The sequence below is a fragment of the Hyaena hyaena genome, unplaced genomic scaffold (genome assembly GCF_003009895.1).
Source record: "Hyaena hyaena isolate Hyena2069 unplaced genomic scaffold, ASM300989v1 scaffold_944, whole genome shotgun sequence".
NCBI classification, from domain to species: Eukaryota; Metazoa; Chordata; class Mammalia; order Carnivora; family Hyaenidae; genus Hyaena; species Hyaena hyaena.
The window spans coordinates 252,066-279,920 of NW_024081577.1; the positions used below are offsets into that span (position 1 = coordinate 252,066).

Consider the following 27,855-nt stretch of genomic DNA (forward strand, 5'->3'; position numbering starts at 1 on the left):
CCCTCCTGTCCAAGGCACACTGTGTAGGTCTCCATGGCCTACCCTGGGATGACTGACATCGGCAACATTCACACCCTTTGGGAAGAGACCCCACGTGCAGACATCAGCCTTGTGCTCTCATCAACACACTGAGGCGTATTTCACACAGCACAAGAAAAAAAAAAGCCAACTGTGACATCATGGTCACATTTTTAAAGACGTTTACAATATCCGGAAAGGGAGTGCATGTCAGGGTGACTCTGGGCTGGGATGGAAGTACAGGGGGCCCACAAAGACACAAGTCGTTGCTTCTCCACCAGGGTTCTCGGGATGAGTTTGACAGATGTGGCCGGCACGTGGCTGGCAAGCTAACCTTCGGGAAAACCGGTGTGCAGGTCAACAAGCAGGGAATTGGCTCCAGGCAGAGGTTAGGGGGCCTCTTCATCAGACACTGTGCCGTTCTCATCTCCATGGCCCCCACAGCCGCCACCGGGCACAGTTGTCTGCCCTCACTGGAAACTCAACAAATGGTGGTCAAGGACATCAAATCTAACCTATTAGCTGTCGTTTCCAATACAAATCACATGCCACTATGTCAGTAAGTGTTCTCCTCATGTCTTCGTGAGAGATCAGAACATTTTCACAGCAATCTTCATCTCATAAATAAAATCAGAAGGGGAAATTCACCTCACCGAAATACAATTTATAAGAAACGTACCTGGGTACATACTCATAAGTTAAGGGGAAAATATCATGACTTACCTGTGTCACTCTTCCTTGAGATAACACCTTTCTCCAAATTCTGTATTTTAGACAAAAGAGAAAAAGATTAAGTCAGATAAGGGTCATCGTATACCATAGCTAGCAAAACACCAAGTAAACATGTATGGTACACAGCAACATTTGGGGGAGACGCTGACAATGAGAGCTTGGTGATGCTTCCTAAGGAACAGACAAAAACTTAGGCGGGAGAGGGAACAGCAATGACGCACTTCCACATCTTGGCAGGGGCCTCCTACGGGGCTGCCCTGTTCTTACATGATTTTGAGCAAGTCACTGACTGGGGCTCTTTCCTCCTGTGTAAAATGGAGCTGACACTTAACTGGTTCACAGTGTTCTTGGGAGAGTTCACTTAAAATCTTGTAAACTTGAAAGCATGGCAAACAAAACAGAGACAGTATCGGTGCTGGCAGTGTGTGTTTCTCATGAAGATGAGCTTCACTAATTATGGCTTTTATCATCTTGCAGGCTCAGACATACCGTCATCCAGAATATCACCACCGTGTTCTCTCCCACCTGAGTAGCAGCACTGGGGGCCCAAGCAAGACCCCAAGTGGCACTCAGCCTTTGGTCCATAAGACTTCATGAGCACAGAAGAAGGGGCTTCTTAGAGCTACAGAGCTCTGGACACAGAAATCCGGATGGGAGCACAGAAATACCTGATCCTGATCCCAGGTAGATCAGAGGAGGGGCTCCTAAAAGATTTCTCTGACGGGGCTCCTGGGTGGCTCAGTTGGTTAAGTGTCGGACTCTTGATTTCAGCTCAGGTCATGATCTCATGGCTTATGAGACGAAGCCCCACGTTGGGCTCTGTGCTGACAGCGGGGAGCCTGCTTGGGATTCTCTTTCCCACACTCGCTGCCCTTCCCCAGCTCCCCCACACACTCTCTCTCTCAAAATAAACAAACATTTAAAAAAAGATTTCTCTGACAAAGTACAAAGTACGAGCAGCTAAATCTGCCATTTTCATTGCCTTCTCTAGCAGACAGGAAGGAATTTTCTCTCTAATTGCCCTTTTCTGCTTTTGACTGCCATTTGCTATAATTATAACAATTGGACAGTGGCAAATATCTTTCCTTTTTCTTCACAGACTTCATAAGAAATGTACTTGTGAGCCTTTCCCAACAAAACTGGAACAGTTTAAAAGCCCAGATACAGCCACAGAGAGACGCATTCTTTCAGAACGCCAAAGAGACCGAAACAATAGACACAGAGGAGAGAGAGCAAAACACAGGGGGCTGTCTACCTTTGGGAGCATTTCCTGAAATGATCTTTGTCTCAAGAACAGAAATACCACTAAGTGGAGAAGAACCCCATAGTCACTGTGGACTCCTTTGTTATGTCTCAGGATCCAGTGACACTTCACTTGATCTTGATAAAACATGGACTTTTTGGAAAAACCCACTAAAAAGTACTGGAACACTCCAGCCACTTCTCTAACTGTGCTGACCCAAAGCCTGGTCAGCATCATAAGTTAGCAGGTATAGACTCACTGCATCTTCGAGAAGGACAGATATCATATGTTTGCACGTATAGGAGGATTAGGAGGAACTGAACTGAGGAACAAGGGGAAGAGGAAGGGGGGAAATGGTGGGGGAAGGGGAGAGGCAAACCATGAGAGACTCTTGAATGCTGACAAAATCTGAGAACTGATGGATGTAGGGGGAAGGGGGGATGGGCATGCAAGAGGGCACTCATGGGGATGAGCACTGGGTGTTATGTGGAAACTAATTTGACAATAAACTATTTGTAAAAAAAAAAAAAAAAAAAAAAAAGACTGTGAATAATCCCATAAGAAACAGTCTTGTAAATTTGTTTAGACCAGTATTTCCCAAACATATTTAATAATAAAACTATTTCTTTAAGAAAAAAAAAAGACTCACTGCATCTTTCACATACTCTAAATGCCACTGTTAACCCCGAGAATGGCCTGCCCTTAGAGAAGTAGCACCGGCCTCAGAACCAGACACCACCTGGTTTTCCCCCTTAACTGCCGCCCTGCCTTGGCCACGCTGCCCGGTCCACAGCTGTGGCCTGCAGATGAGGGTCATGGAAAATTCGGAAGTTTCGATCTAAAAGTAGCATTGGAGTGGGTCAAGAAAATACAGTATATACACACAATGGAAGATCATCTAGCTTTAGAAAGGAAGGACATTCTGTCACATGCTACAACACCAATGCACCTTGAGGACATCACGCTATGTGAAATAAGCCAGCACAAAAAGCCAAAGTACTGTATGGTTCCACTTATAGAGAAATCCGATTCATAGAAACAGAAAGTAGAAGGGGGTTTGCTGGGGGCCAACGGAGGAGGACAGAGAGCTGTTTAATGGGGACAGTTTCAGTTTCATAAGATGAAAAGAGTCCCAGAGATTATTTGCACAAACAGTGTGAAGACACTTCACACTACTGAACTGTACACTTAGAAATGGTTAAGATGGTAAATTTTATATTATGTATATTTTACCATATTTTTTTATTATTCATTTATTTATTTTTGAAAGAGACAGAGAGCAAGGGAGGGGCAGGGGGGAGGGGGGGAAGAGAGAGAGAGAGAGAAAGAGAGAAAGAGAGAGAGAGAGAGAGAGAGAGAGAATTCCAAGCAGGCCCTGCGCTGTCAGTGCATAGCCCAACTTGGGACTCGATTGCATGAACCGTGAGACCATGACCTGAACTAAAACCAAGACTCAGAAGCTTAACCAACTGAGCCACCCATGCACCTACCATAATTTTTAGAAAAGAGAGTGTTAGAGATGATCCAATCCAATGCTCCCCTGTTAGAAATGAGACAACATGGGGCACCTGGGTGGTTCAGTTAGTTAAGCGTCCAACTTCGGCTCAGGTCATGATCTCGCAGTTTGTGGGTTCGAGCCCCGCATCAGGCTCTGTGCTGACAGCTAGCTCAGAGCCTGGAGCCTGTTTCAGATTCTGTGTCTCCCTCTCTCTCTGCCCCTCCCCTGCTCATGCTCTGTCTGTCTCTGTCTCAAAAATAAATAAACTATAAAAAAAATTTTCTTTAAAGAAATGAGACAAAAGAGCCTCAGCAAAGGTAAAGAATTTGCCCTAAATCCAAGGTCATGCTTGCCACAGAACCAGAGACAGGAAAATCCAGGTCTTCTGAGTTCTTCCCAACGTTCATTTCTTACACCTACGTGATAGTGCACACCCTGTCTTCCTCCAGAGGTATTCTTCAGGAAACATGCACTAGGTGAAAGCACCATGACACCCATGACAAGAGTCACCTTAAACAATAAACTGAAAGATTAAAAAACAAACAAACAACAAACAAACAAAAAACGCTGAACTCAGTGTTTCCTGAATGAGTAACTTAAGCTGGAAACCAACTGGACTTCCTACTACATCTCTTTGTGAAACCAAAGAAAATCAACCAAAATGACACATCTTTCCATTTGCTATTAAACACCACAGCTCCAACTGGCTGAAAACAATAGATCGGAAATGATTAACCATTTCAAACGGCCCAATTTGTAAACTGTAAAACGAAAACATCCAAGAATGGTCGAATTAAGTGAACTGAATGGATCTAAAATGGTCTTGAGAAATTTCCCCTTTGAGAAAGAAAATTAGACTAAATGAACAAACTGACAGGACATTTAGAATTCTGTCTCCAGTTTCCCTCATGAAAAGCCTTGGTTCTTTCTCGGAAGAAACACATGGTTTGTTTTATTATCTCTGCTGCCACACACTTCTTACACTATCAATATCAGTCAAAATGTGCTCACTGTCAAAGTTTTAGAAGTCAACTGAATTACTATTCAGATAGGAAAGAGATTGGTTACTAATGCATCTACCCCCACAGACAGCTCCTACCTTGGCCGGGAAAAGACAATCCCAAGTCTCCCTTTGATACACGTTTTGTTTGTTAAGTCATGACAGATTAGAACACTTGCAATCCACACATGTAATGCCTAGTTTATAAATCTTCATGAAAAGAAGATAAACCTCCTCAAAAGAATTTGATATCAAATCTTTTAAGAAGAGGGGCGCCTGGGTGGCTTAGTCGGTTAAGAGTCCGACTTTCACTTGGGTCATGATCTCGCGGTTCGTGGGTTCGAGCCCCGCGTCGGGCTCTGTGCTGACTGCCAGCTCAGAGCCTGGAGCCTGTTTCAGTCTGTGACTCCCTCTCTCTGTGATCCTCCCCTGCTCACGCTGTCTCTCTCTCTCTCCTAGAAATAAATAAAAAATAAAAAAATAAAAAATTAAAAAAAATAAAAAAAAAATCTTTTAAGAAGAAAGCAAAACGGGATCCTGTACTGGGTCAAAGACAACCGCCACCCACTGGGTCTTTCGAATAAAATGAACTGATAAGGATGTGCCCATCAGAGGTCTCGGCTGGAAGCCTGTCCTGTGTTTTAATTCTGCCCCCTTGCCCCCACTTACTAGCTCAGGCCTCAGCTTCTCATCTGTAAAACAGGAATAATAATTACAAGACCTATAGCACAGGGGTGTTGTGGGAGTTTCATTAGGTACTATAATGCTGAGGATGGCGTCTGCCCAAAGAAAATGCTCAATACTTGTTACCTACTGCTCTTTCCATCATCACCTTCCTTCATGTGAAGTCAACCTATATCATAAAAGAAATCTCACTGATAAAAGCAGTAAGGCCTATGGTTCCTCTTCTTACTTTGATTTGTTTAGGTTTCAGCTTGGAAAGGCTGCATAAAATATTTCTTGCTGTCCTATCAGGTGGGGTCTGGCACTGTTTTAAGTGGTGGACACACACATACACACACACGCACACACACCATCCTCAAAACAGCTTTTGATACCGGTCTTATTATCCCATCTTACAGATGAGGAAGCTGAGGCACAGAGGGGCAACAACGTCTCAGTGTTGGAGAAGGGATGTGAACCACAGTGCCCAACTCTAACCCCGCATCACAGAGGACACAACATCACAAGCTGCCACAGGGTGTAAGCGGGCAAAACTGCAGGGTGAAGCCAGTACAAGGCCATGGTTGTGGCAGTACTGTGGCCTGGAGCACAAGCCCGGGTGGGCAGGCTCCCCCTGAAAGCAGAGGGAGGTCAGAATCTGGGTCAATGGCAGGAACCAGGAACCCAGAAGAGAGCCTGGGCCCAGTGGCCAAGTCCCAGAGGGTATCACAGGGCACTGGCAGCACCCAGAATTCGGATTGTATGCCACCTGATGCCGACCAGTGAGTGAACATTGTGTGGGGCAGGCCCCCAGCCCTGAGTGGGGCTGCCTGCATTCTAGAAAAAGCCCTGCCCAGGGTCCTGACTAAAGCACGCAGTAAGGCGAAGGGGGATGGAAGGCAGCAGCCTCCGAGCAGCACCGCAGGGCAAGTCCTGATCAGTTCTGCAGAGGGTGATAATCTCATGATCCCAAATTAATGTGGTTGTTGTTAAGAGCCTTTAACTCCTATCTCCAGGTTCATCTACAGACTTCAGGTGACCTACAGACAAATTAATTCTTCTCTCCCAGTCTTGGGTACAGTAGAAATTTTATCACTGCCTCTCCTCAGGGGATTAATGGCATTTTTGGCTCCATTGGCCTAAGCACAGGTTGGATTAATGACATTTTTCCAGGGTTTTCATACCTTTGCATGAAAAATGACACTAAGATCTTAGACTTACCTTATTTCTACCTATATTTATATATGTATTTAAGAAGATGGATACATATATTTCCTCATTTGAAAAGATGAGTTAAAACCTCTAATTGAAAGTGTATGCTGTAATTCTAAATTCATCACACAAAATTTTAATTCCCTTTTAATATCCCTCAGGTAGCACTTTACGTTCATTACAAAGGAGCTTGATTATTGCCAAACACATGTACAGATTCTAATGCACACAGCTGTACAAAATTACAGTGTGAAAAATTCACGGATGCAGGAAATTTAGATTCTGACTTCACCTTTTAATTGCTGTGTGACCTTAGTCAAATCACGTAACTTCTTTGAGGGTAGGTTTTCTCTGCTATGCAGCATACTGTGTTTTATTATGCTTTGCTCTATCATGCTTTACAGATACTGTGTTTTGTACAAGCTGAAGGGGTATGGCAACCCTGCATTGGGCATGTCTATCAGCACCATTTTTCCCCAAAGTATTTGCTCACTTTGTGTCTCTGTCAAATTTTGGTGATTCTCACAATACGTCAAATTTTTTCATTATTATTACATTTCATAGGATGATCTGTGACCAGCCATCCTTGATGTTACTATGGTCATTGTTTTTGGGATGCCAGGAATAGCACCCATGTAAGATGGTGAGCTTCAAGGATACATGTTGTGTGTGCTCTGTTCCCCATCTCTCTCCTTGTTCTCTGGGTTCCCTATTCCCTGAGATGCAACAATATTGAAATTAGGGCAGTGAGTCACCCTACAGCAGCCTCTAAGTGCCCAAGTGAAAAGAAGGATTGCACGTCTCTCACTTTAAATCAAAAGCTAGAAATGATGGAGCTTCGTGAGGAAGGTACATTGAAAGTCAAGACAGCTGAAAACTAGGTCTCTTGCACCAAAACATTAGCCAACTGTGAATGTGAAGGAAAAGTTCTTGAAGAACATTAAAAGTGCTACTCCAGTAAACACACAAATGATAACAAAGAAAAACAGCTGGGGCGCCTGGGTGGCTCAGTCGGTTGAGTGTCCAACTTCGGCTCAGGTCATGATCTCACAGTTCGTGGGTTCAAGCCCCACGTCAGGCTCTATGCTGACAGCTAGCTCAGAGCCTAGAGCCTGTTTCGGATTCTGTGTCTCCCTCTCTCTAACTCTCGCCTGTTCATGCTGTCTCTCTCTCTCTCTTTAAATGTTTAAATAAATAAAACATTTAAAAAAATTTAAAAAAAGAAACAGCCTTGCTGATGTGGAGAAAGTCTGAGTGCTCTGGTTAGAAGATCAAACCAGCCACATCATTCCCTTAAACCAAAGCCTAATCCAGAGCAAGGCCCTGATTCTCTTCAATTCTGTGAGGGCTGAGAGAGGTAAGGAAGCTACAGAGGAAAAGTCTGAGGCTAACAAAGGTAGGCTCATAAGGTTTAAGGAAAGAAGCCGTCTCCATAACATACAAGTACAAGGTGAAGCAGCACGTGCTGATGTAGAAGCTGCAGCAAGTTCTCCAAAAGATCTAGCTGAGATCATTCATGAAAGTGGCTACATTACACAACAGGTTTTCAGTGTAGACAAAAGAGCCTTCTATTGGAAGAAGATGCAACCAAGGACTTTCAGAGCTAGAGAGGAGAAGTCAACACCTGGCTTTAAAGCTTCAAAGGATAAGCTGACTCTCCTGTTAGGGCCCAATGCAGCTTCGAAGGGACTTGAAGCAAAAGTCAGTGCTCATTGACCATTCTAAAAATCTGAGAGCCCTTAAGAATTATGCTAACCTTACTCTGTCTGAGCTCTATAAATGGAACATCAAAGCCTGGAGAACAGCACATCAGTTACAGTATGGTTTACTGAATATTCAAAGCCACTTTTAAGACCTACTGCTCAGGGAAAAAAAATTACCTTCAAAATATTACTTCTCGATGACAATGCACCTGGTCACCCAAGAACCCCGATGGAGACACACAAGGAGATGAATGTTGTTTTCATGCTGCTGACACAGCATTCATTCTGCAGCCTGTGAATCAAGGAGTTATTTTGACTTTCAGGTCTTCTTACTTAAGAAACATATTTCACGGCTAAAAGCTTTAAGAAACACCAGGTGTTGGTGAGGATGTGGAGAAAGGGGAACCCTTGTGCACTGCTGGTGGGAATGCAAACTGGTGCAGCCACTGTGGGAAATAGTATGGAGGTTCCTCAAAAAATTAAAACTGGAACTACCTTATGATCCAGCAATCACACTACTGGGTATTTATCCAAGGAACACAAACACTAAATCAAGAGGCACCTGGGTGGCTCAGTGGGTTAAGTGTCTGACTTCAGCTCAGGTCATGATCTCACTGTTTGTGAGTTCGAGTGCTGCAACAGGCTCTGTGCTGACAGCTGGAGCCTGCTTTGGACTCTGTGTCTCCTTCCCCCTCCCTGTCCTACCCCACTCATGCTCTGTCTCTCTCTGTCTCTCCAAATAAAACAAACATTAAAAAAAAAAAAAAAACCTAATTCAAAAGGATATGTACACCTTTATGTTACTTGCAGTATTAATTACAATAGCCAAATTATGGAAGCAACGTGTTGACCATTAAATGAATGGATAAAGAAGATGTGATGTGTGTGTGTGTATATACACACACATACACACACAATGAAATATTATTCACTCATAAAAAGAATGATATTTTGTCATTTGCAACAACATGGATGGAGCTAGAGAGTATAATGCTAAGCAAAATAAGCTAGTCAGAGAAAGGTAAACACCATATGATGAACAAAGGAAACACCAAATGAACAAAGGAAAAAGAGAGACAGACCAAGACTCCTAACTATAGAGAACAAAGGGTTGCCATGGGGTGGGGGGTGGGGGTGTAAAATAGGTAAATGGAATCAAGAGCACACTTATCTTGATGAACTCTGAGTAATACATGGAATTGTTAAATTGCCACACTATACACTTGAAATTAAAATAACACTGTATATTAGCTACACTAGAATTAAAATGGTTTCATTAAAAATAAAAAGAAACACATTTGTAAGGCTATAGCTCTCACGTGATTCTCTGATAGATCTGGGCAAAGCAGATTGAAAACCTCTGGAAAGTATTCAACATTCTAGATGTCATTAAGAACATTCATGATTCGTGGGAAGAGGTCAAAATATCAACATGCACAGGTGTTTGATAGAAGTTGATTCCCACACTCAGGGATGACTTGGGGGTGTTGAGAACATCAGTGGAGGCAGTCACTGTGGATGTGGTAGAAACAGGGAGAGAACCAGAACCAGACAGGGGCCCTGAAGGTGGACAGCATGGCTATGATCTCGTGATGGAACGTGATTGGGTGAGGACTGAGTCTCATAGCTGAGCAAAGAACGTGGTTTCTCAACACGGAATCTGCTCCTGGTGAAGATGCTGTGAAGGTTGACAACGTAGGATTTGGAATATTACACAGACTTAGTGGTGAAAGCAGCAGCAGGGTTTGAGAGGACTGACTCCAGTTTTGAAAGAAGTTCTACTGTGGGTGAAACGCTCTCACACAGCATCACGCGCTACAGAGCAATCACTCATGAAAGAAGAGTCAATCAATGAGGCAAAATTCACTGTTGTCTTAAGAAACTGCCAAAGCCACTCCAGCCTCCAGTAAGCCCACCCTGATCAGTTAGCAGCCATCAACATTGAGGCAAGACCCTCTACTAGCAAAAAGATGGCAAGTCACTGAAAGCACAGATGATGGTTAGCATTCTGTAGCAATAAAGTACTTTGTAATTAAGGTATGTATATTTTTTAGACATAACGCTATTGCACACTTAACAGACTACACTATAGTGTAAATATGACTTTTATTATGCACTGGAAAGCAAAAAAATGCATTTAACTCGCTTTACTGCGGTGAAACCAAACCCACAGCCTCCCTGCGGTGTGCCTGGACATGGGAATATCTGTTTTGCTTAGCAATAACAGGATTATTGTGAAGAACAAGTCTGAAGTGAAATGTCTGAAAATGTTTTATTAACCATAAAGGATCTTAAAACCAAAGGAAAGCATTATTATTGTTCCTGTGTAGGAAACCCAGAGTATGGTTAGAAAAGATAACACTGTGTTGACAAAAGAAACATTCCATTAAAAACATGCTTTTACACTAATCATAGGATTAAATAAATGAAGTCAACTGAGCCTTAGCTAATATGATAAAGGCAACTCACATTCTTAAAATATTGTTTCTCTCTCTCATCTTCTAAACTCATCTAGTGCAAAGCCGAAATGGTAGACTTTCAGGTGAGGTTCTTGAACACAAACAATTATGAGAAAGCAGCCGCTCTGAGATTTGGGTAAGTTCTGTCCCATCTCCATTGGTCCCCCAGGTCTCAGCTCCTGGTCCCAACTGTGCAAAGAGTCTGGCAGTCATCTTCAGTATCATTACATAGTGCCACCTACAAGGTGAGGAAGACTCAGGCTCTTGTGACCCCAGGGACATAGCATACTACTTATCCCTGAGACTGGGAAAATGAAGCCCAAGTCTAGACGCAGTCACACTCGAGAAAACTAAGGTGTCCAAGCAAGACTTCCAAAATGTCTAAATCCATATCAAAATACTTTTTTGGAAACCTACTTGGCCTGCTGTAACTACTAAGGGATTTTTTTTTTAAAGCAAGCTTATCTAAAAAAATAAGATAAAAATAGAGATGGAACAAACCGTGAGAGACTCTTAACTACAGAGAACAAACTGAGGGCTACTGGAGGGATGATGGGTGGGCAGATGGGCTAAGGGAATGATGGGCATTAAAGAAGGCACTTGTTGGGATGAGCACTGGGTGTTACATGGAAGTGATGAGTCACTAAATTCTATTCCTGAAATCATTGTTATACTATATGTTAACTAATTTGGGTTTAAATTAAATAAAGAATAAAAAAATAAAGCAAGTTTATCTGTAGGTTGCCACTATGGATTAAAAATCTATGTTGACCAAAATTTCACTAACTTGTAAAAAAAAAAAAAACCTGAGAACTACTAAAAGATGAAATCATTACAGCTGCTATCAAAGAAAATATAATGCATGAACATAAATGAATGAAAATATAAATGAATCTCAGACAGGAAGAATTGATTTGATCATTAGAATTAGTACCTTAGATTGCTTGACCTCTTTCTTTATATCTTCAGAAACCAAAGCAAAGGCTGGAAAAAAGAAAACATTTTTACATTAAAATTATCAGTTAAGATTCATTCTCATGTTCACAGTTTTGCTTAAAATGAGGAGGAAAAAAGAGTACTTTAATAAGACATACTTTGTTCATTCTTAAAAGCAGCTGCATTTGCTGCAAACTAGTACCATGTTCATCTCTGGACCTGAAATTATTCATCGGTGCGAAGCCAACGTGCTTAGGCTACCAAGTTGAAGAAATACTACCTCAAAGAAACTGGAATCTGTGTACACCATTTGTGTCTACGGATAGAAACTACAAAATAGATGTGTACAAAATACAACTTCTTAGCAACCTCAACGATGCCTTCCAAGGCAAAGGGGAATTCCTGAGAATCTAGAGGGAAGCAGTACAAATTCCTGCTCACACGATCACAGCCAGGGCCTGGCAGGCAACAGAGCTAAATCTGGGGCAAGCTTTCAGTCTCAGGGCCTGTCAGTTAGAAGTCTGGTATAGATGATGCTACCGCACGCAGGGGACAGTTCACAGAACCACTAACACAATGGGGCCAAGACAGCGAGAGGAACTAAAATCCTTCCCTATTTAGAAGGATTCAATGCTTTGCATTGGGGCCCACAAATAAAGATAGGCCTATAACCCTAGAGACACATCTAGGCTCCACATTTATAATAACAACAACATGATAGTAACACTTAGAAAATATAAAGCAAAATAATAAACCCAAAAGGCAGGCAGGTTAACTAGACAAGAAAAAATATACTTTAAAGTTACGTGCATTTCTCCTGAGGAGCTAAGAGGAAAGCATCTCACAGAGTTTGATTTCTCCAATTAGCATCCCCCGGAGAAAATGGGCAACGCCGTAGAGCAATAATGGACTAAAAGTGTCAGACAGCCGATTCCATAGAGTAGAAATGTGGTACAAGAAGCTTCAGTGGTAGGTCTCCTGTGGTAAGGGGGGAGGTGCTCCTGAGAGGCAGAAGAAGACCTCTCCCTGCCCCCACCCCCGGACATTCATTGCCTCTAGTTCTCTCCCATTAACATTTGCTCAAACAAAATCATCTAAAACCTATCCACACTAAGACGTAAATGATTACCATGGTTTAATTATTTCCATTTCCAAGATGACATCTCAAAAGGCAGGGTGAGCCTGAAACGTAAGCCAAATGAACTTCTCTGTGTGAAATTTAGGTAACAGCAGATGTTATAGGAGGCCCTGCTGAGACTGTCTCATATAAATAATAAATCCCCAACTCCACCCCTCCTTGCATTTCTCACTGTGCTTTATTCTTCTCCAGAGCACTCTGCACCACTGACATAATACCTATTTATCTGTTTATTGCTTCCCTTACATATTAGTTTGTTGTAAGCTCTGTGGAGGCAGGAATGTGGTGCCCCATACCTAGAACACAGCCCAGCACACAGGAGAAGGTCAGTAAATATTTATCAAATGAATGAATGAATGAATGAATGAATGAGTGAATGCAAGTCTTTGCGATAGCCCTGGGATCACACACCACTAACAGGCTGTCTACTCCTTACACTAGGGAACATCCATCAAGCAAAATGAAGGAATTTAGTGTGTGTCCCCCAACCAATTTATTTTCACTACAATCTGATCTAATTTTTCATTTTATAAACACACACACACACACACAGAAGGAGGCAACCAAAAAGCCCAAATCATTCATTAACTTCTAAGAAGAAAGAAAGAATTTAACCCCAAATACCATTTTAAAGTCTGCTTCTGGGTATTTAATTCTTTGGTTTGGTCTTATTTTATTTACCTCCAAACTAGTATGTACACATGAAAGCCCTCGAGAAGCTATCAAAAACAGAATTATTAATGAATATCATGTAAGGAAGCCACAACACATTAATCTCACTTAGCACCACAGAACTGCAGGAAATAGAACATTCCAACAGCGTGCAGGATACAACAACCATGGTCAATCTAAGACTCGACTCTGAGTCCAAAATCCGTCCCTGCCGACTCCATCAATTCTTAATTCCAAACACAGACAGTCAAAGCTCCCTGGGCTAGAATTCCCTCTTTTGTCAAGATAAAAAAAAAAAAACCCTTCTCAGCTTAACACATTCAGTGACTCATCATGTAATAACCAGGATTTAGTCTTACCTCACTTTTTTTGCAGGCCAGATGGCTATGTGAAAAGGAAGAGTATGTCAACACAAAAGTCCTTTAGAATGCAGACTCTATATTGAAGAAAACATGCCTTTATTTGGTATTAGTTCTGAAACTTACTAACGCATCACCTTTCATAAGCGAGCAACTAATGTCATTTGAGTACATTTAATTCAGGAATTACATGAAAGGAAGACATTCCCAATAAATAAGTGGATTCTACAAATCCTCTTTGTCACAATCAAGACAGTGTACCTTTATTCAGGCAAGGCTTACCTACAGTTAGGAGTAAACTAGATTTTAGTTCCCTCTGAAAATACAAAGGCCCAGAGTCAAGATATTCTTTTAAAAAAAACACAAAACCAACATCTGTCTCTATGACACTCTGCTGTGAAATTTTCCCCATGATTGAAATAAATTGTGTAATATTTAAAGCAGTAACACAGGGGCGTCTGGCTGGCTCAGTCAGTAGAGCATGTGACTCTTGATCTTGGGGTTGTGAGTTCAAGTCCCACGCTGGGCACAGAGCTTACTTTAAAAAGTAAATACATAAAGCACTGACATAAGACATGCTTTGGAGTTATGCTCAGGTATAAGAGCAAATTATATCGCAAGATAATCGTCACTAAATGAATATTAAAAAATATCTTTTTACCTTTTGTTTTCACCTTTATGTTTCCATAATCTAAACAAATCACCAGGAAACCAGATGCGTTTTGAAGGCACAACCTATGCTATACCACTAATAAAGCCAATCTTAAAAGAATGGATCCTTTATTAAATTCCTACCAACAAAATTCCAGCTTCCACACTTCAAGCATGTGAAGGAGAAATGGTGAAATTTGAGAAGAGGGAGAAAAATGAGCAAGTGAGATAAGAAATTGCCTCACCTTCAAACCCCTAAGAAGAGCACACAGTGGTACTTTAACACTGCAAGCTCCAGGGATGGGGGAAAGAGGAAGGGATCCCCCCTGCTCTGCCAAAGGGCATGGCCACCTGAGGCTGGATGTTCGCTGTTTGGCTTCATACTAATTTCCAGATTCAGTGGGAAAAAATATTCTTGAAAGGTTGGCCTTAATGTGCAGTTGGAGAAGTATTCCAAGGTAAATCATGCTCTTATATGCCAAACTGCTGTTTAAAAGTAATTTTCCCTTTTCTATTTTCAACATGAATTCCTGTGAGTTGCTACAGGGAACTATATTTAAAGTGCAAATCAGGACGGGCAATAGAAATAAGACCTTTCCGTGATAACTTTAAATAATTCAAGCCAACTAATGTGTTAGCACACCTACTCTGAGAGATAAATCAAGATTTTACAACTAACCTGGGACTGAGATTTAGAGGACAGCCTAAGCCCTGGAGTGCCAGAAAACTGGAGAGGAATTAATTGCAATACATTTAAGCAACACTAATCAACTATCGTATCCTGTTCCTGGGAAGGAGGGACCCCACAGTCATGCAGGAAAGATGATTGCACCTCCTAACTCCAGTTTGTTCCTGTTCCCTGGTCTGTCCTCCCGGACTAACCCAGGAACAGGGATCACAGAAAACCAGATTCAATACAAAAACAAAACAAAAAAAAACAAAAAAACACTAAGACAGGAAATCTTAGTGAGATCAAGTGAGATCTTAGAAAGATCAAGTGAGATACTGCAGAAAGCATTTAGTGTGGGGCTTGAACTGTTGCAAACTCAGCAGACAGGGTCATAAAGCTGCCGGTGGTACCATGTCTGGGGCCAGTCCGGGCGGCATCTAGGTGGTCGGTGGTCGTGGCCCTACCCAGAGGCCGGGAGGGACTGGAACTGCACAGCCCTCTCTGCCATCCAGGACGAAGCCACAGCACTCACGGGAAGCATGCAGCTGGTGGCCCTGCAGACTCGGGCTGGGGTCTCTAATGGGCTCTGCCCCACTTTTTCTTCTGACAGGCTGTGGGAGGCAGCTTCATGTTCTTTGCCGTGACCTACTTACAAACCGTTTCACCCAGTGCAGCTCCTCCCGGAGTGGCTCCGGCGCCCCAGAGCTTTCCAGGTTTAATTCCAGGTCCTCCAGAAGAGGCCTTAAGCTCCAGAGTACACATCCCACAGCCAATTTACTTAGTTCCAATTACCTCTTTGAAGATAATCCATGCCAGCAGCTGGAGGGAAACAAACAAATTCACCCAAACCCAGGCCCAGAGACAGGGGGCAGGGCCTGCCTTTTCTTCCTCCTCTTCAGACCAATCTACTGTCCCTGGGGTTGTGGCCATACTGGCCAGCAGCTCTATCCACCCATGCTGAGGATGGAGGGCCCCAGTCCCTCCACTTGGGCAGAGGACAGAACCAGCCCAGGCATGTGGTCAAAGACCCACAGTTTAGCACACATTATGCTCCTATAATAGGCCCGGCACATGCTGAGTGCTTTGGGGCTTCGCAGCGATGGTCATTATCATTATGAATTTATATTTTCATTTGTTCAACAGAAAATCAGAGGGTGTATTAGTGCCAAGCATTATGCCAGGAGCTGGGGAAGGTGAATAAGGAGCTGCCCAAAGAGCTAATGTGAGAGCAGAGTCACTTGGTCAACAACCAAGTATACAAGTGTCCACACTTGAATGGCTGTCATTCTAACGGGAGTCCCCAAGGGAGCACCTGGGCTGGAGACAGAGGGCAGCTCACCCAAGGCAGCACAGCAGAGGGAAGGGGAGGGTTCCAAAGTGGAGAGCACTGCTGGGGGCAAGCTCAACACGGGGCCTGAGGAAGTAAATTCCAGGCAGCAGAGATTTCAGAGTATAAGAACAAGGAGGCCTAGAAACAGGCTTCTGCATCAAAGCTCGGTAAACAGTCCAATGTGCCCAGAAAATTGACATGTGAGGGGAGGCAGTGACTGGGGCAGGGACACCTGGGGGAGGGGAGAGACCGGGGCAGGGACACCTGGGGGGAGGGGAGAGACTGGGGCAGGGACCCTTGAGGGGAGGGGAGGGACTGAGGCTAGAGATGAGACTGGAGACAGCGGGGCCATATCATGAAAAAGGGCCAGTGTTAGGGAGTCTCCTTTTATTCTAACTGCTATGAAAAGCTTCTAAGAAAGTGAGTGCCACATTGACATGTGTGCCTTAGCCGGATTTCTAGAGGAGCCTGCTGGGTGGGCTGTGGGGATACAAAAAAGGGCACAAACATGCCAGCTAATGGAGCAGGCAATGAAAGATACAATCCAGGACAATTCAGATGAGGCAGTGCCTGGGCACAGCAGGCTGTGAGCAAAAGCAGGTGTTGGAGATATCTAAGCAGAATCCACAGGCTGAGATAGGTCCTACCAATGGATGGGGTGGGAAAGGGAGAGTCCACAAGGGTCAGTGACTGAGAGAAAGGAGTGTAGGTGAATGTGGGATTCAGATGGAGTGGCTGAGCCCACTGGGGGGCCATTCACCAGCTAGACAATAAGGCCCGGTGAGCAGATGTGTGGGAAAACACAATATGGGTCCCAGCATCCTGAGGTGCTGAGGAAACTCAAGAGGATCTATCCAGCAGCACCCACAGCCCAGTGTGGAGCTGGGCACAGGGGTCAAGAGGAGAGGTACTTGCCATGTCTCCACTGTACAAAGGAACCAAAGCCACAAGACTGGATGGGACAGACAGGAGCCAGTGGACTACAACATTTCAGGGACACAACTGTAAAGAAAACAAAAAAGAATGGCCAGGCAAAGGAGAAGCTAGACAGAAGGATTTACAAGGTATTCTTTTAAAGTATTCTCTCCTTAAAGCTTCAGAGTACAAGGGACCGAGCTTGCGGTACAGGAGACCTGGCCTCCAGGTGTGGCTCCACTATGAAGAATAGCACGGCACACTGGTCAGATACACAGAATCTAGACTCGCACCTCATGGCATCAAATCCAGGCTCTGCCACTTAGTAGCCAAGCAACATGGGCTGGCAACTTAGCCTCACAGATCCTCTGCCTCCGTCCCTGTAAAAGGGAGTGAATCTAAAGAGGGGGAAACTAAACGAGAATGCAGTAAGTCAGTGTATATACTGGTTCAGGATATTACCTGACTCGTGGGAAGGGCTATGGAGCCTTTCACTCAGGTGCCAAACAGCAAACTCGGTAAGAGAGATACGCAGTGCTGAAGGACACCAGCACAATTCTGCAAGCAGACAGACAGGTGGACAACACTTGGGGTCAGGGAACCCCTGGGCCCCTTGCGTGGGTTCTGCACCACTTACAAAGTGATAGGCCAGTTGAGAGAAGTGACAGAGAGGGGGCCTGGCCTCCCCCCAAGTGTGGCAAGCATGACCATCCTCTTTTGAGCCACCACCTCCGCCTCTTTGATCTTACTCCATCTGAAACACACCTTCTGTTTTATCAGAGAAGTCAATGGAAAAATGGAGTTTGGAATACAAATTGTTTTTCACTTGACAACAAAGTTGGCCAAGGGCCCACATATGTTCAGTGCCAAAGGATAAACATATTTACAGGAAGGACAGTAAACAGAAAGAAAAAAGGAAAGAATGAGGAAATAACTGTATATTTTAGGAAGAAAAAGATCATTTGCTTCTTTGATTCATATGTCATTTAAACAAATAATGTGAAAACCCATAAGCCACCTGGGATGTGAAATTAAGAAAATTCCAACTCAGGGTTTTGGGGGAGAGATTCAAAACACCATCCTCATAAGCTTGTTCCATGTGCTGAGTCATAGGCGAGGGACAGATGAATCTCTGGTCATACAATCCACCCCAGAATGAAGTCAACCACAGAAAAATCAGCACCTTGTACAATCCCTTCACTTTGCAAGAGTCGTAGTTAATGGCTAACCATCCAGCTAACTTATAAAAATACAATGTATGCTTAAATGTGGGGTATCTTATTTTTGTAATACAAAAAGTGGTTTTAGAAGGCCTCCCTGTCCATGAATCCATGGTACCTACAGTATGAGATGTTCTAAAGCCTTACAAATCTGTCAGTTGTCCAAAAACCTTTGCTCTAACAATCCACCACTCTGTTGTTTGAGATGTGAACTCCCCACACTGCAGCCCCTCTAGTAGCACTTGAAAATGTGCCAGATGATGGTGGAACCAGAGAAAGTCTGCTCAGTTTGAATTCTGGGGTTCCTGGTTCCTTTCCCTAGGAGAAGAAATAACCTGACCAAGGCCTATCAGGCCTCAATTCCACACTTTGCTATCTCCAAAGCAGCTCCTTATTTTATTTTAAAGACAAAGCAACCAGCCATTAACTTTACATTCTACAGATAAGCAATAAAATCGCCCAGTAGGAGTCCCAGTATATACCTGGTTCTAGGGTGGGCCAGGCAGGGTTTCTGCACCCACTGGCACATACAACTTACCTGGGGCCTGGTTAAAAATGCAAATCCACAGGCCTCCTCTCAGATCTGCCGATATCAGAAAAATCTGGAGCTAGGACCCCTGTAATCTGCATTTTTACAAAGAGGCCCTTGACGAAGACACTAGGGTGGCTCCCCTGTGTGATGAAGTCTGACACATTGGGTTGCAGAGGTAGACAGACACTAAAGGGAATGGAGAGGGGCTATTTTTCCAATAGGCCTTGGCCATTTACCTTCCTTCACTTCCTCCACCTCATAAACGAAGAACAAACTCTAGTATATCCACCCTCAAGGATCTGGAGAAGATAAATTCAGCGTGATGTGCAAAGAGCCTTGAGCTTCTTATGGCTAGCAATGATGTAAACTAAAACATATCACCTTTTCAGATCATAAAATATTCTTTTAGGAGTGAAAATAAGTCACATCCCTAGGAGAAAAAGGCATTGTGGTAACTGAGATACATTCAAATCTTATTTGATGATAATTTTGCTGATTTTTTTTTTTTGGATAAACCTACAGTTTACATCATTCAGATAAAGACTATTTTCTTCCCCAGCTTCTACCAAATCTTGGATATCCACACATCTTGAATAAAAGCTTAAATGGATTTATTTTGCCAATTAAGACTCTCCTCTTAAAATATATATATATATATATATATATACACACATACACACACACACACACACACACATATATATATTCAAACTGCCACTGTTATGTCTCCATAGCCAAGTTCTCCTATGAGCTCCAGCCCCACAAATCTAACTCCCCACCTAACATGGTACCTGGCTATCTCACACGCACCCCAAACACAACTTGTCCAAATTGAACTCACCATCCTCACCTCCCTCTAAAATTAAATTTTAGAAAAACTCCTGGGTACTTAATGCCATAGAACTATACACTTATAAATGGTTAAAAGAAATTCTATGTTATTTAACTACAATAAAAAAAAATTGTTTAAATCTGGTCCTTCTCCATTAGCGCCTATATCAGTAAACAGCACCAGTATCCGCCCACAGCTCATGACACAAACCTGATTCATCCCTGACCCCTGCCTTCCTCTCAGCCCAATGTACCTGTCAATCACCGGGTCTTAGAGATTCTTAATCATCTCTCCTGTGGTTGATTCCAACAGCCTCCTCACTGGTCCCACACATCCACACTGGCCACCTCTGATCCCTGTTTTATAGGACAGCCTGAGTGAGTTGCTTAAACTGCAAAGTTAAATCATGTCACTCTCCTAGGACAACCCTTTAGCCACTCCCTACTGCTCTGAGGACAAAGTCCAAAATCCTTACCCACATCTGCAAGACCCTGCATTGTCAGACCCCTACTGATCTTCCCAGCCTCTCTCCAGATCTCTCCAGCCCAAGTGCTTTCTCCATTGTGTTCCTCTGGGCACCAGGCTGTTTCTCCTGCCACGCATGCTCCCATCCTTCATTTAACTGATTTCTGCTTCCTCTTCCAGTCTGAGCTCTGATGTCCCCTCCTCCAGGAAGCTTTCCTTGAGCCTCAACTCCATGGTTCCTCAACCTGGCACCTGGCACTACTGACACTAGACCCTTGATTCTTTGGAGGGGGAGGTGGTCCCGGGCACTGCAGGATGCTCAGCAGCACCACGGGCTCTGATGCCAGCAGCACTTCCTGCCAAACCATCCCTGTGATAACCAAAAAGTCTCTAGCCCTTGGCAAGTGTTCTCCTAGGGGCAAGATCACCCCCTGTTGAGAACCCTACTCCAGACCCCAGGCTAAAGACCTGTATCTCACAGCACCCTGAACTCCTCTGCCACAGCTCTGAGCACAGTGCGATTTGTTTTCACATAACGTTTAATGTCACCTTCCCCTAGCGACTGCAAGCTCCACGGGGCGGGGCTAGACTAGATCTGCCTTTTTCCCTGCAATATCCCCAGCGCTTGACACATGTAGATAACTCAACAGTTTTTGAATAAATGAGCAAAAATTTTGAGTACAGTTCTTTCTTTCAATACTATTTTTGAACTGTTAACATTTTCTAGTAGTGCAAACCAGCGCCTACACTGAATCGGGTTTCACTGGGAGTGGCTTCACAAAGTGAGCTTTGAAACATGGAATTAAGGGAGACTCTCAATCAATAATAGATTTGATGAACCTCTGACATGCACTAGAATTTTTCCTTTGTGTTTGGAAAGATGGAATTAAAGCTCCTGTGTACTGTTCTTAAGTTAGAATCTAGCAACCCCAAAGATGGACTGCCCATATGCTACAAAGGGGCAAAACCTAGAACATGTGCAAATTCTCCACAAATAATCCCTTTAGGCCCAGAAATTATGCCTGATTTATAATGTGTCTAATGAAAAGCAAACAAAAAAACCCTGGCCCTTAGTGGTCCAAATGAGATTATTAGGACTTGCTCAAGTATTGGGCCCCCAGTGTTTGCCTCAGAACAAGTTTACAAAAGCGTCGTGACAAGGCCTCCCGACCAGGGCCATCCCACCTAAAACAGATGCTCTTGCCCCCTACTCCTTATTTGCCCCCAATAAAGAGTTTGACTTCTGGCTCTCGGCAAACGCCCTTGGGTCAAGTCTGTGACCAAGGGGGCTGTACCAACTTGAGGCCCAGACTACCCATCCAGATGGGTAAAATCTGCATCAGTCATATCTGTTTAAGAAAAAAAAGGAGGGGTGCCTGGGTGGCTCAGTCGGTTGAGCATCCAACTTCGGCTCAGGTCATGATCTCATGGTTCATGGGTTCAAGACCCGTGTCGGGCTCTGTGCTGACAGCTAGCTCAGAGCCTGGAGCCTGTTTCAGATTGTATCTCCCTCTCTCTCTGACCCTCCCCTCCTCAAGCTGTCTCTCTCTCTCTCAGAAATAAATAAAAACATTTAAAAATTGTTTAAAAAAAAAGAAAGGAGGGTTTTAAAAAAATCAAAAAAACAAACACTCAAACCTGGGATCAGATCTGACTCTTGGGGTCCCAGAATGTCTAACTCACTGCAGTGAAAAGAATCTGAGCAAGCACTGGACCAGAATGAAAACCCATCCCTAACTTTGGCAGATGCTAAGAAATACGGTCCTGAATCCTATAGAGTAGCAACAGGGATGAGAAAAAGTTAGTATCTTCTCATTTTACCACTGGTTCAAATGAGCTTCCTCACAGATGTATCTATTAGGATAGGCTGGCTGCATGTAATAGAAAACCCAAATCACTGGGGCTTAAAGAAGACAGCGGTTTATTTTTAAAATCATGCAATACAAGCCCAGAAATAAGTGACCCAGGACTGGCATGGTGTTCCACATCCACCTGGCACCCAGGTGGTGTTATCCTTTCTGCTCTACCATCCTTACTACTGGCTTCTGTCTTCAAGGTCACCCCATGGTCACAATATGGCTACCATGGCTCCAGCCATCAGATTTACAGACAATGGGAAGAAGATGAAACAAAGGCAAAAAAAAAAAAAAAATACAATTTTAAAAAAGCCAACATCCAAGCTGGGGCAGCCACTATTATCAAAAGACCCACCCCAAAATCTTTATAGATAACTCAGTGGCTATCCTTGCTTTGCAGTGGGGAAACTGGGAAATGTTTTCTCACTGGACACACTCCCACCGCATCGCTACCCCCACATTCCCCACCCACCCACCTGTCCCCTCACTCCCTGTCTTATTAGTCAGGGCTGCCGTAACAGAAACCACAGATGGGGTGGTTTAAACAACAGAAATTTCCTAGTTCTGGAAGCTAGAAGTCCAAGATCAAGGCGCCAGCAAGGCTGGTTTCTGTTGAGACCTCTTTCCTTGGCTCATAGGTAGCAGTCTTCTCACCATGTCCTCCCGCAGGCTTCTCTATGTTTTCATGCATCCCTGGGGCCTCTTCCTCTCCCAATAAGGATAAAGACGATGAGGACACAGGTCCTGTTGGATTTGGGCCCCACACTTATGACATTATTTAACCTTAATTATACTCCGTGAAGACCCTATCTCTGTAAGCCTCCTGATTATCTAAAAGGCTTTTTTAGTCTGGAAAAGACAGAACTAAGGGCTACTGAGTAGGCAGATAGCAGTCTCTGCACAACAGCATCAGTATGTTAAAACTGTAAGAAACGGCGAAGTTTGGGTATTTTATCTAGTCTGTTTTCTATAGGAAAACTGGGCTCGAACCCACTAGAAGCCACACAGTGGCTGACGCAGAGGTGTGAATAAATCCGATTCTAGAACTGGCACTGGACTTTTAGAAGTGAAGTTGCAGTGAATCCGGTCTGTATAATCATCTGGGTTTAAAATAAATTTTCTATATTGACTCTTCTCTGAAAACTCAAATGAATATGCTACAGTTTGTGGGAAAACTAAATTATATATACCCAGGCTGAACTTATAAGGGAATATTTAGAGTAATTTTAAGCAATCAGGATTGTTCACATGCCTCGGAACTCTTGTCATAATCTCTGTTTTAGCAAGATTCCAAGATTCTTGATTTCGAGATATACAGAGTGGACACCACATCTTTTTATATCTTGGTGCTTCCCCAACACCACCAAAGCACAGCTCAATAAACGGAACCGTGATTTACTCCAGACCTCGAAGAACACAGCTTCCTGTATTCTTGAAATCCATGAAAGCCAGTTCACAAAGCCAAATGTCTCACAGGGACCTTTTAATAGGTTTTATGTCTTATTTATTGTGCTTATCTGACAACTTCGCAATGTTAATAGACAGCTCTAAAAATGTGTTGACATTCTGGTTCATTCTGTCCTTTAACGTATTATCAAGACTGGGCAGTGCAGATACTCCCTTAACTGCAGTAAAAAATAGATACATGTAGCAATACAAATGTATTTCAGCCCATATATTGAATATATTATATACAAATATTATGCCCCCAGTACAGCATTATAAAGTGCAGTGCTATTAATAGAATGCCAATTTCGGCTACCACCCACCCCATTTGCCTAGGTCCAAAACTCCCAGGCAGCAAGCCAATTAATGCAGCCAGGAGTCACCAAGTCAGTCTCCCACCCCTCCAAGGCCCTCTTCCCCCAGGGCTGCCCTGGCCAGCGATGCATTCTTTTTTCCACTGAAGCAGATCCCCTCCAAGTTTAGTTGCTTGCCACCGTCAATTACAGCTTTCTCTGCCCAAGGTGCGGGAACGCTTTTAATTACATTGTTGCTTACTTAATCATGCGTGTGAACAATTAATTAACAATTAATCTCACTCGATTTTCCCACACCTAGTGAGCACCTATAGAAATGCCAGGGGTACGCAAATAAGGCCCTTATTCGAAGAGTTTAAACCCAAATTTAAAAAACGTGCTGTAAAGGTTCCGATGGGCTACCAAAAAGCAACGTGCAATAACGCTACGTCCTTTCCTAAATTGCACCATTCTGCCATTTCTAAAAATCTGAACTACTGCCTTTGAACGGACTGGAAACACAAAAGTCCGGGTTAGAGGACAATAACCCTGAGAACACTGAAAAGGGAGTAATTTTTCCTCCAAGCTTTCAAATGTGAACAAATCTCATCATAAACGTCAATTACAATGTTGTTTTTTTTTTTTTTTAACTTCTGCCCCATCATTTTATGATGCAGCGGAGAAAATGCTCTTGCGAGGAGAACGGAAGAGAAGACTTTAGGGGCATGATGGCAGCAGACCCTACAAACACTGTTGCAGAAGTGTTCTCTAATTTTCCCTCATAACCACTCAAGATTGGGGACTGTCCCCACCGCCTCCCCCACGCCACGACCGCACACACTGAGGGCCCGGCCGGGCGCCCCGATCCTCCCCTCCCGGCCAAGGAATCTGTGGACGGGGCTGGTGCCAAGTTGGCATCTCGGCCCGGGAGAGAGGGCACGGCCGGAAGACCCCGCGGGGGCCCCTGCAGGGCGCGCGGACTCGGTCCCGCCCGCAGGTTGCGGGGGTGCGGGACCAGCGAGCGGCCGGGACCGCGGGCCGCCCGCCCGCCCCCAGCCCGCGGCGCCCGCGCTGGGTGTGTGGGGCGCGCGGGGCCGGCGGGACGCGGGCGGAAGGCAGAGGGGCGGGACCGCGGCCGCCGCTTCCCTGCTCTCAAAGTTTCTCGCAGTTGCACATTTACTCAGCGCTTCCTGTGGGGGTGAGCGCCTCGCCCTCCCGGCTGGGCCGGCCGCCAGCTCCCGGCGGAAGGAGGCGGGCAGACGCGAGTGGGGCCGGGACGGCGGCGGGACCCAGCGAGCCGAAAGGGGCCGGACGCGGCGAGCCCCGGGGTCCCGGAGAGCCCGGTCCCCGCCCCGACGCCGCGAGAGGGCGCTGCCGCCGGCGCGGCGGGGACGGGACGGCGGGACGCGGGCGCCTGCGGGGCAGGGTTGGGCCGCCCGCCACCTCCTCCCGCGCACGGACGCGGGGTGCGGGCGGCAGCGCCCGGGAAGCCCACGCCTCTCCCGTGCGCGCCCCGGGCCGCCCGCTACTTACCCAGGGAGCAGGTGAGGAGCGAGAGCAGCGCTGGGAGTGCGAGGCGGCGGCGGCCGCGGCCGGCGGACGACAACATCCCGGCGGCGGGGACCGTGCGCCCGGCTGGAGCGCGGGGACGGGAGGCGCGCGGGGAGCGGAGCTGCGCCGCTACCGCTGCCGCCCCTGCCGCCGCGGCTGACCCTTCTCCGCCGGCTCCCCTCCTCCCTCCTCCGGCTCCGCCGCGCCGGCTCTTGTCGCGCCCTCTGGCGGCCGGCTTCGGGAGCGTCCTCGTGCGGTTTCCAGCGCCCGCCTGGCCGGCGGTTGTGCCCGGGGTCCCGCCAGGCGGTGTGGGTAGAGGGGGCTGCTCCTCCGCGATGACAGCGACCCTGGCCTCTGCTCCCTCTGGCCGTCAGTCTCTACTCCTTTTTTCCCCTTCTTCTCCCTTACCTGGGCCCCATCTTCTACCTTCACGTCCTCCCCCGCCTTACTCCGTCACCTTCCTGTCCGGGATGACCCGGAGTAGGTCAGTAGTCCCTCTTCTTATTCCCAAAGTGAGGGACGGGGGAAGGGAGGGACAGGAAGGAAAGGAGAATGACTTTTTCCTCCCTGCTAATGTACCATTTGCTATTTAAAAAAATCAATAATTCAACTCTTAATATTGTTGGCACCAGAGTTCTACTTTGATGAAGGTGTTTTTAATCAGCTCACCTAATTTACTTAATATTCTCCTCCTTTAATGGGGTTTGGCCAAGAGCTTAGGCCTGGAATTTGGCTTTCAATAGAAGTTTGTGTAAATGTAATTTCGTACAAATGTAATTTTAAGTGTTCACCATAATGGAAGAGGGAGGGTGTAATTTTATTCAAAACGCCTGATAAAAATTAATTAAATTGGTATACAGAGAAGTGGAGCGACGTGTGGAAGCCTCATATGTAGAGTCCCTCTTGTCCCCATGGGACTGTTAAGGGGCACCTCCCCAGCCAAGAGATGTGGGGGCCCCGGCAGAGGGCTGGCCCCCTCGCGTTGTGTGGCAGGCAGAGGAGGAAAGCAGTAACAAAGAACTATGACGCCCCCCCCGCCCCCCCCCCCCCGCCTCTAGTGGTTCTTCACTGCTTTGTGCCTCCCCCAACCCTTGACTCATTCTCCTAGAAAGTATAGGGACCAAGTGCCTATCACTTACCTGAGCTTAGACCATGGCCTGTGTCCATGTTTTCATTCATACCTCATTGTATCTTTTGGATGCTTCTCTGTGCCTGCAGTTGGGTTAAGCACACCACCAATGCCAGTATCTTCCACAGGGATGTGCAGCATTCACCCACTTGCTAAACAAGTGAAGACCCGCATTAGGTGGTAGGAATACAAGTGAGAGGTTAGGATGATAGCAAAGCAGGTGCTGAATAAATGTGTGTTGCATTGAGCCTTATAAAAGTGAAGACCATTAAGGGGCTTAACCTTGAATATATTAGGATAATATTGTTATTTGTCCATGCAACATCTGCTGCAAGTGTTTTAGAAAGGAAGTCTGGAGACTGTGGGTTTTCTCTCTGGTTTGTATTGACTTCTTAAAACCAGAAACTGAATGCCTAGTGTGTTATCCACTTTGTGTGAATGCAAATAGTGCCATCTTGTTATTCAGCCCAGGTTTGTGTCAATACTATTTTTACAAGAAGAGAAAAGAACTCTAAGAATCCTTCTTTTCATTTTTTTAGTGACGCTTTTCAAATTTATGGTTGACTGCCTTGATCCCTTTTATCTTCTAAAACCCACCTGCCTGGTTAAAAGTTCTAAAAGGTTTCCAATTTCCAAAGCTGTTTAGCTTTCTTCCAAGAAAACATCCCGCCACATATAGCTGATATTGAGTATTAAACCAAGATGTGTTTAAATAGAACAGAAGCCTAACAATTAAGCAGCTTATTTACCAGGTATGTATTCAAATACCTACTCCGTGTTTGGTAAGAGGCAACTCTTAAGGGCTCAATCAATGTGCTCATCACAATGCACCAGGTGAGAGTGTTTTGTGTGCTGGAACAAGGTGTGGGGAATAGAGCCCTAAAGACAACAGGGAGCACACTCTGTTCAAATCTGCCCCGGCGTTCTTCCCTTCCACAGTAGACATAGATAAATGGCACATTACATAGCTCCATAACTCACATTTTAAAAAGGATTACCTTTCACTTACTCTAGTCATATGATAAATGGACTTCCTGGGATTTCCCTCTCCCAAAAACAAGTGGAAAGTTAACTGAAACAAAACGAGCTCATGAGGACACTAACAGACCCGTGGTAAGGCACCCCTTGCCTACATTGCCTCTTCTGCTGTTTGAAACACCCACTGTAAAGGGACAGCTTTCAGTGCAAATACATAAATCTTATAAACACTAAGATTGTGATATGAAAAAAGAGCACGCCTTATCTCTGTCTTCCTGGGGTTTGCTCATCTTAATTCCAGATGCCACCCCCATGCTGGCCCCTGAAAGTATGCCCCTCCCCTGTGTGGGAATA

General features: G+C 44.9%; 1 protein-coding gene across 1 annotated transcript in view; it reads right to left on the minus strand.

Moving 5' to 3' along the window:
* B3GLCT (beta 3-glucosyltransferase) overlaps nucleotides 1–25,680 on the minus strand; it is a 118,943-nt gene extending 93,263 nt beyond the window's left edge. Inside the window, exons 1-3 of the mRNA XM_039221122.1 lie at nucleotides 25,377–25,680; nucleotides 11,463–11,512; nucleotides 742–781 (exon numbers count right to left, since the gene is read on the minus strand). Coding sequence (XP_039077053.1) covers nucleotides 742–781; nucleotides 11,463–11,512; nucleotides 25,377–25,452 — 166 coding nt within the window. The 5' untranslated portion in view covers nucleotides 25,453–25,680. The remainder of the gene's footprint in view (nucleotides 1–741; nucleotides 782–11,462; nucleotides 11,513–25,376) is intronic.
* Nucleotides 25,681–27,855: the final 2,175 nt, after the last annotated feature.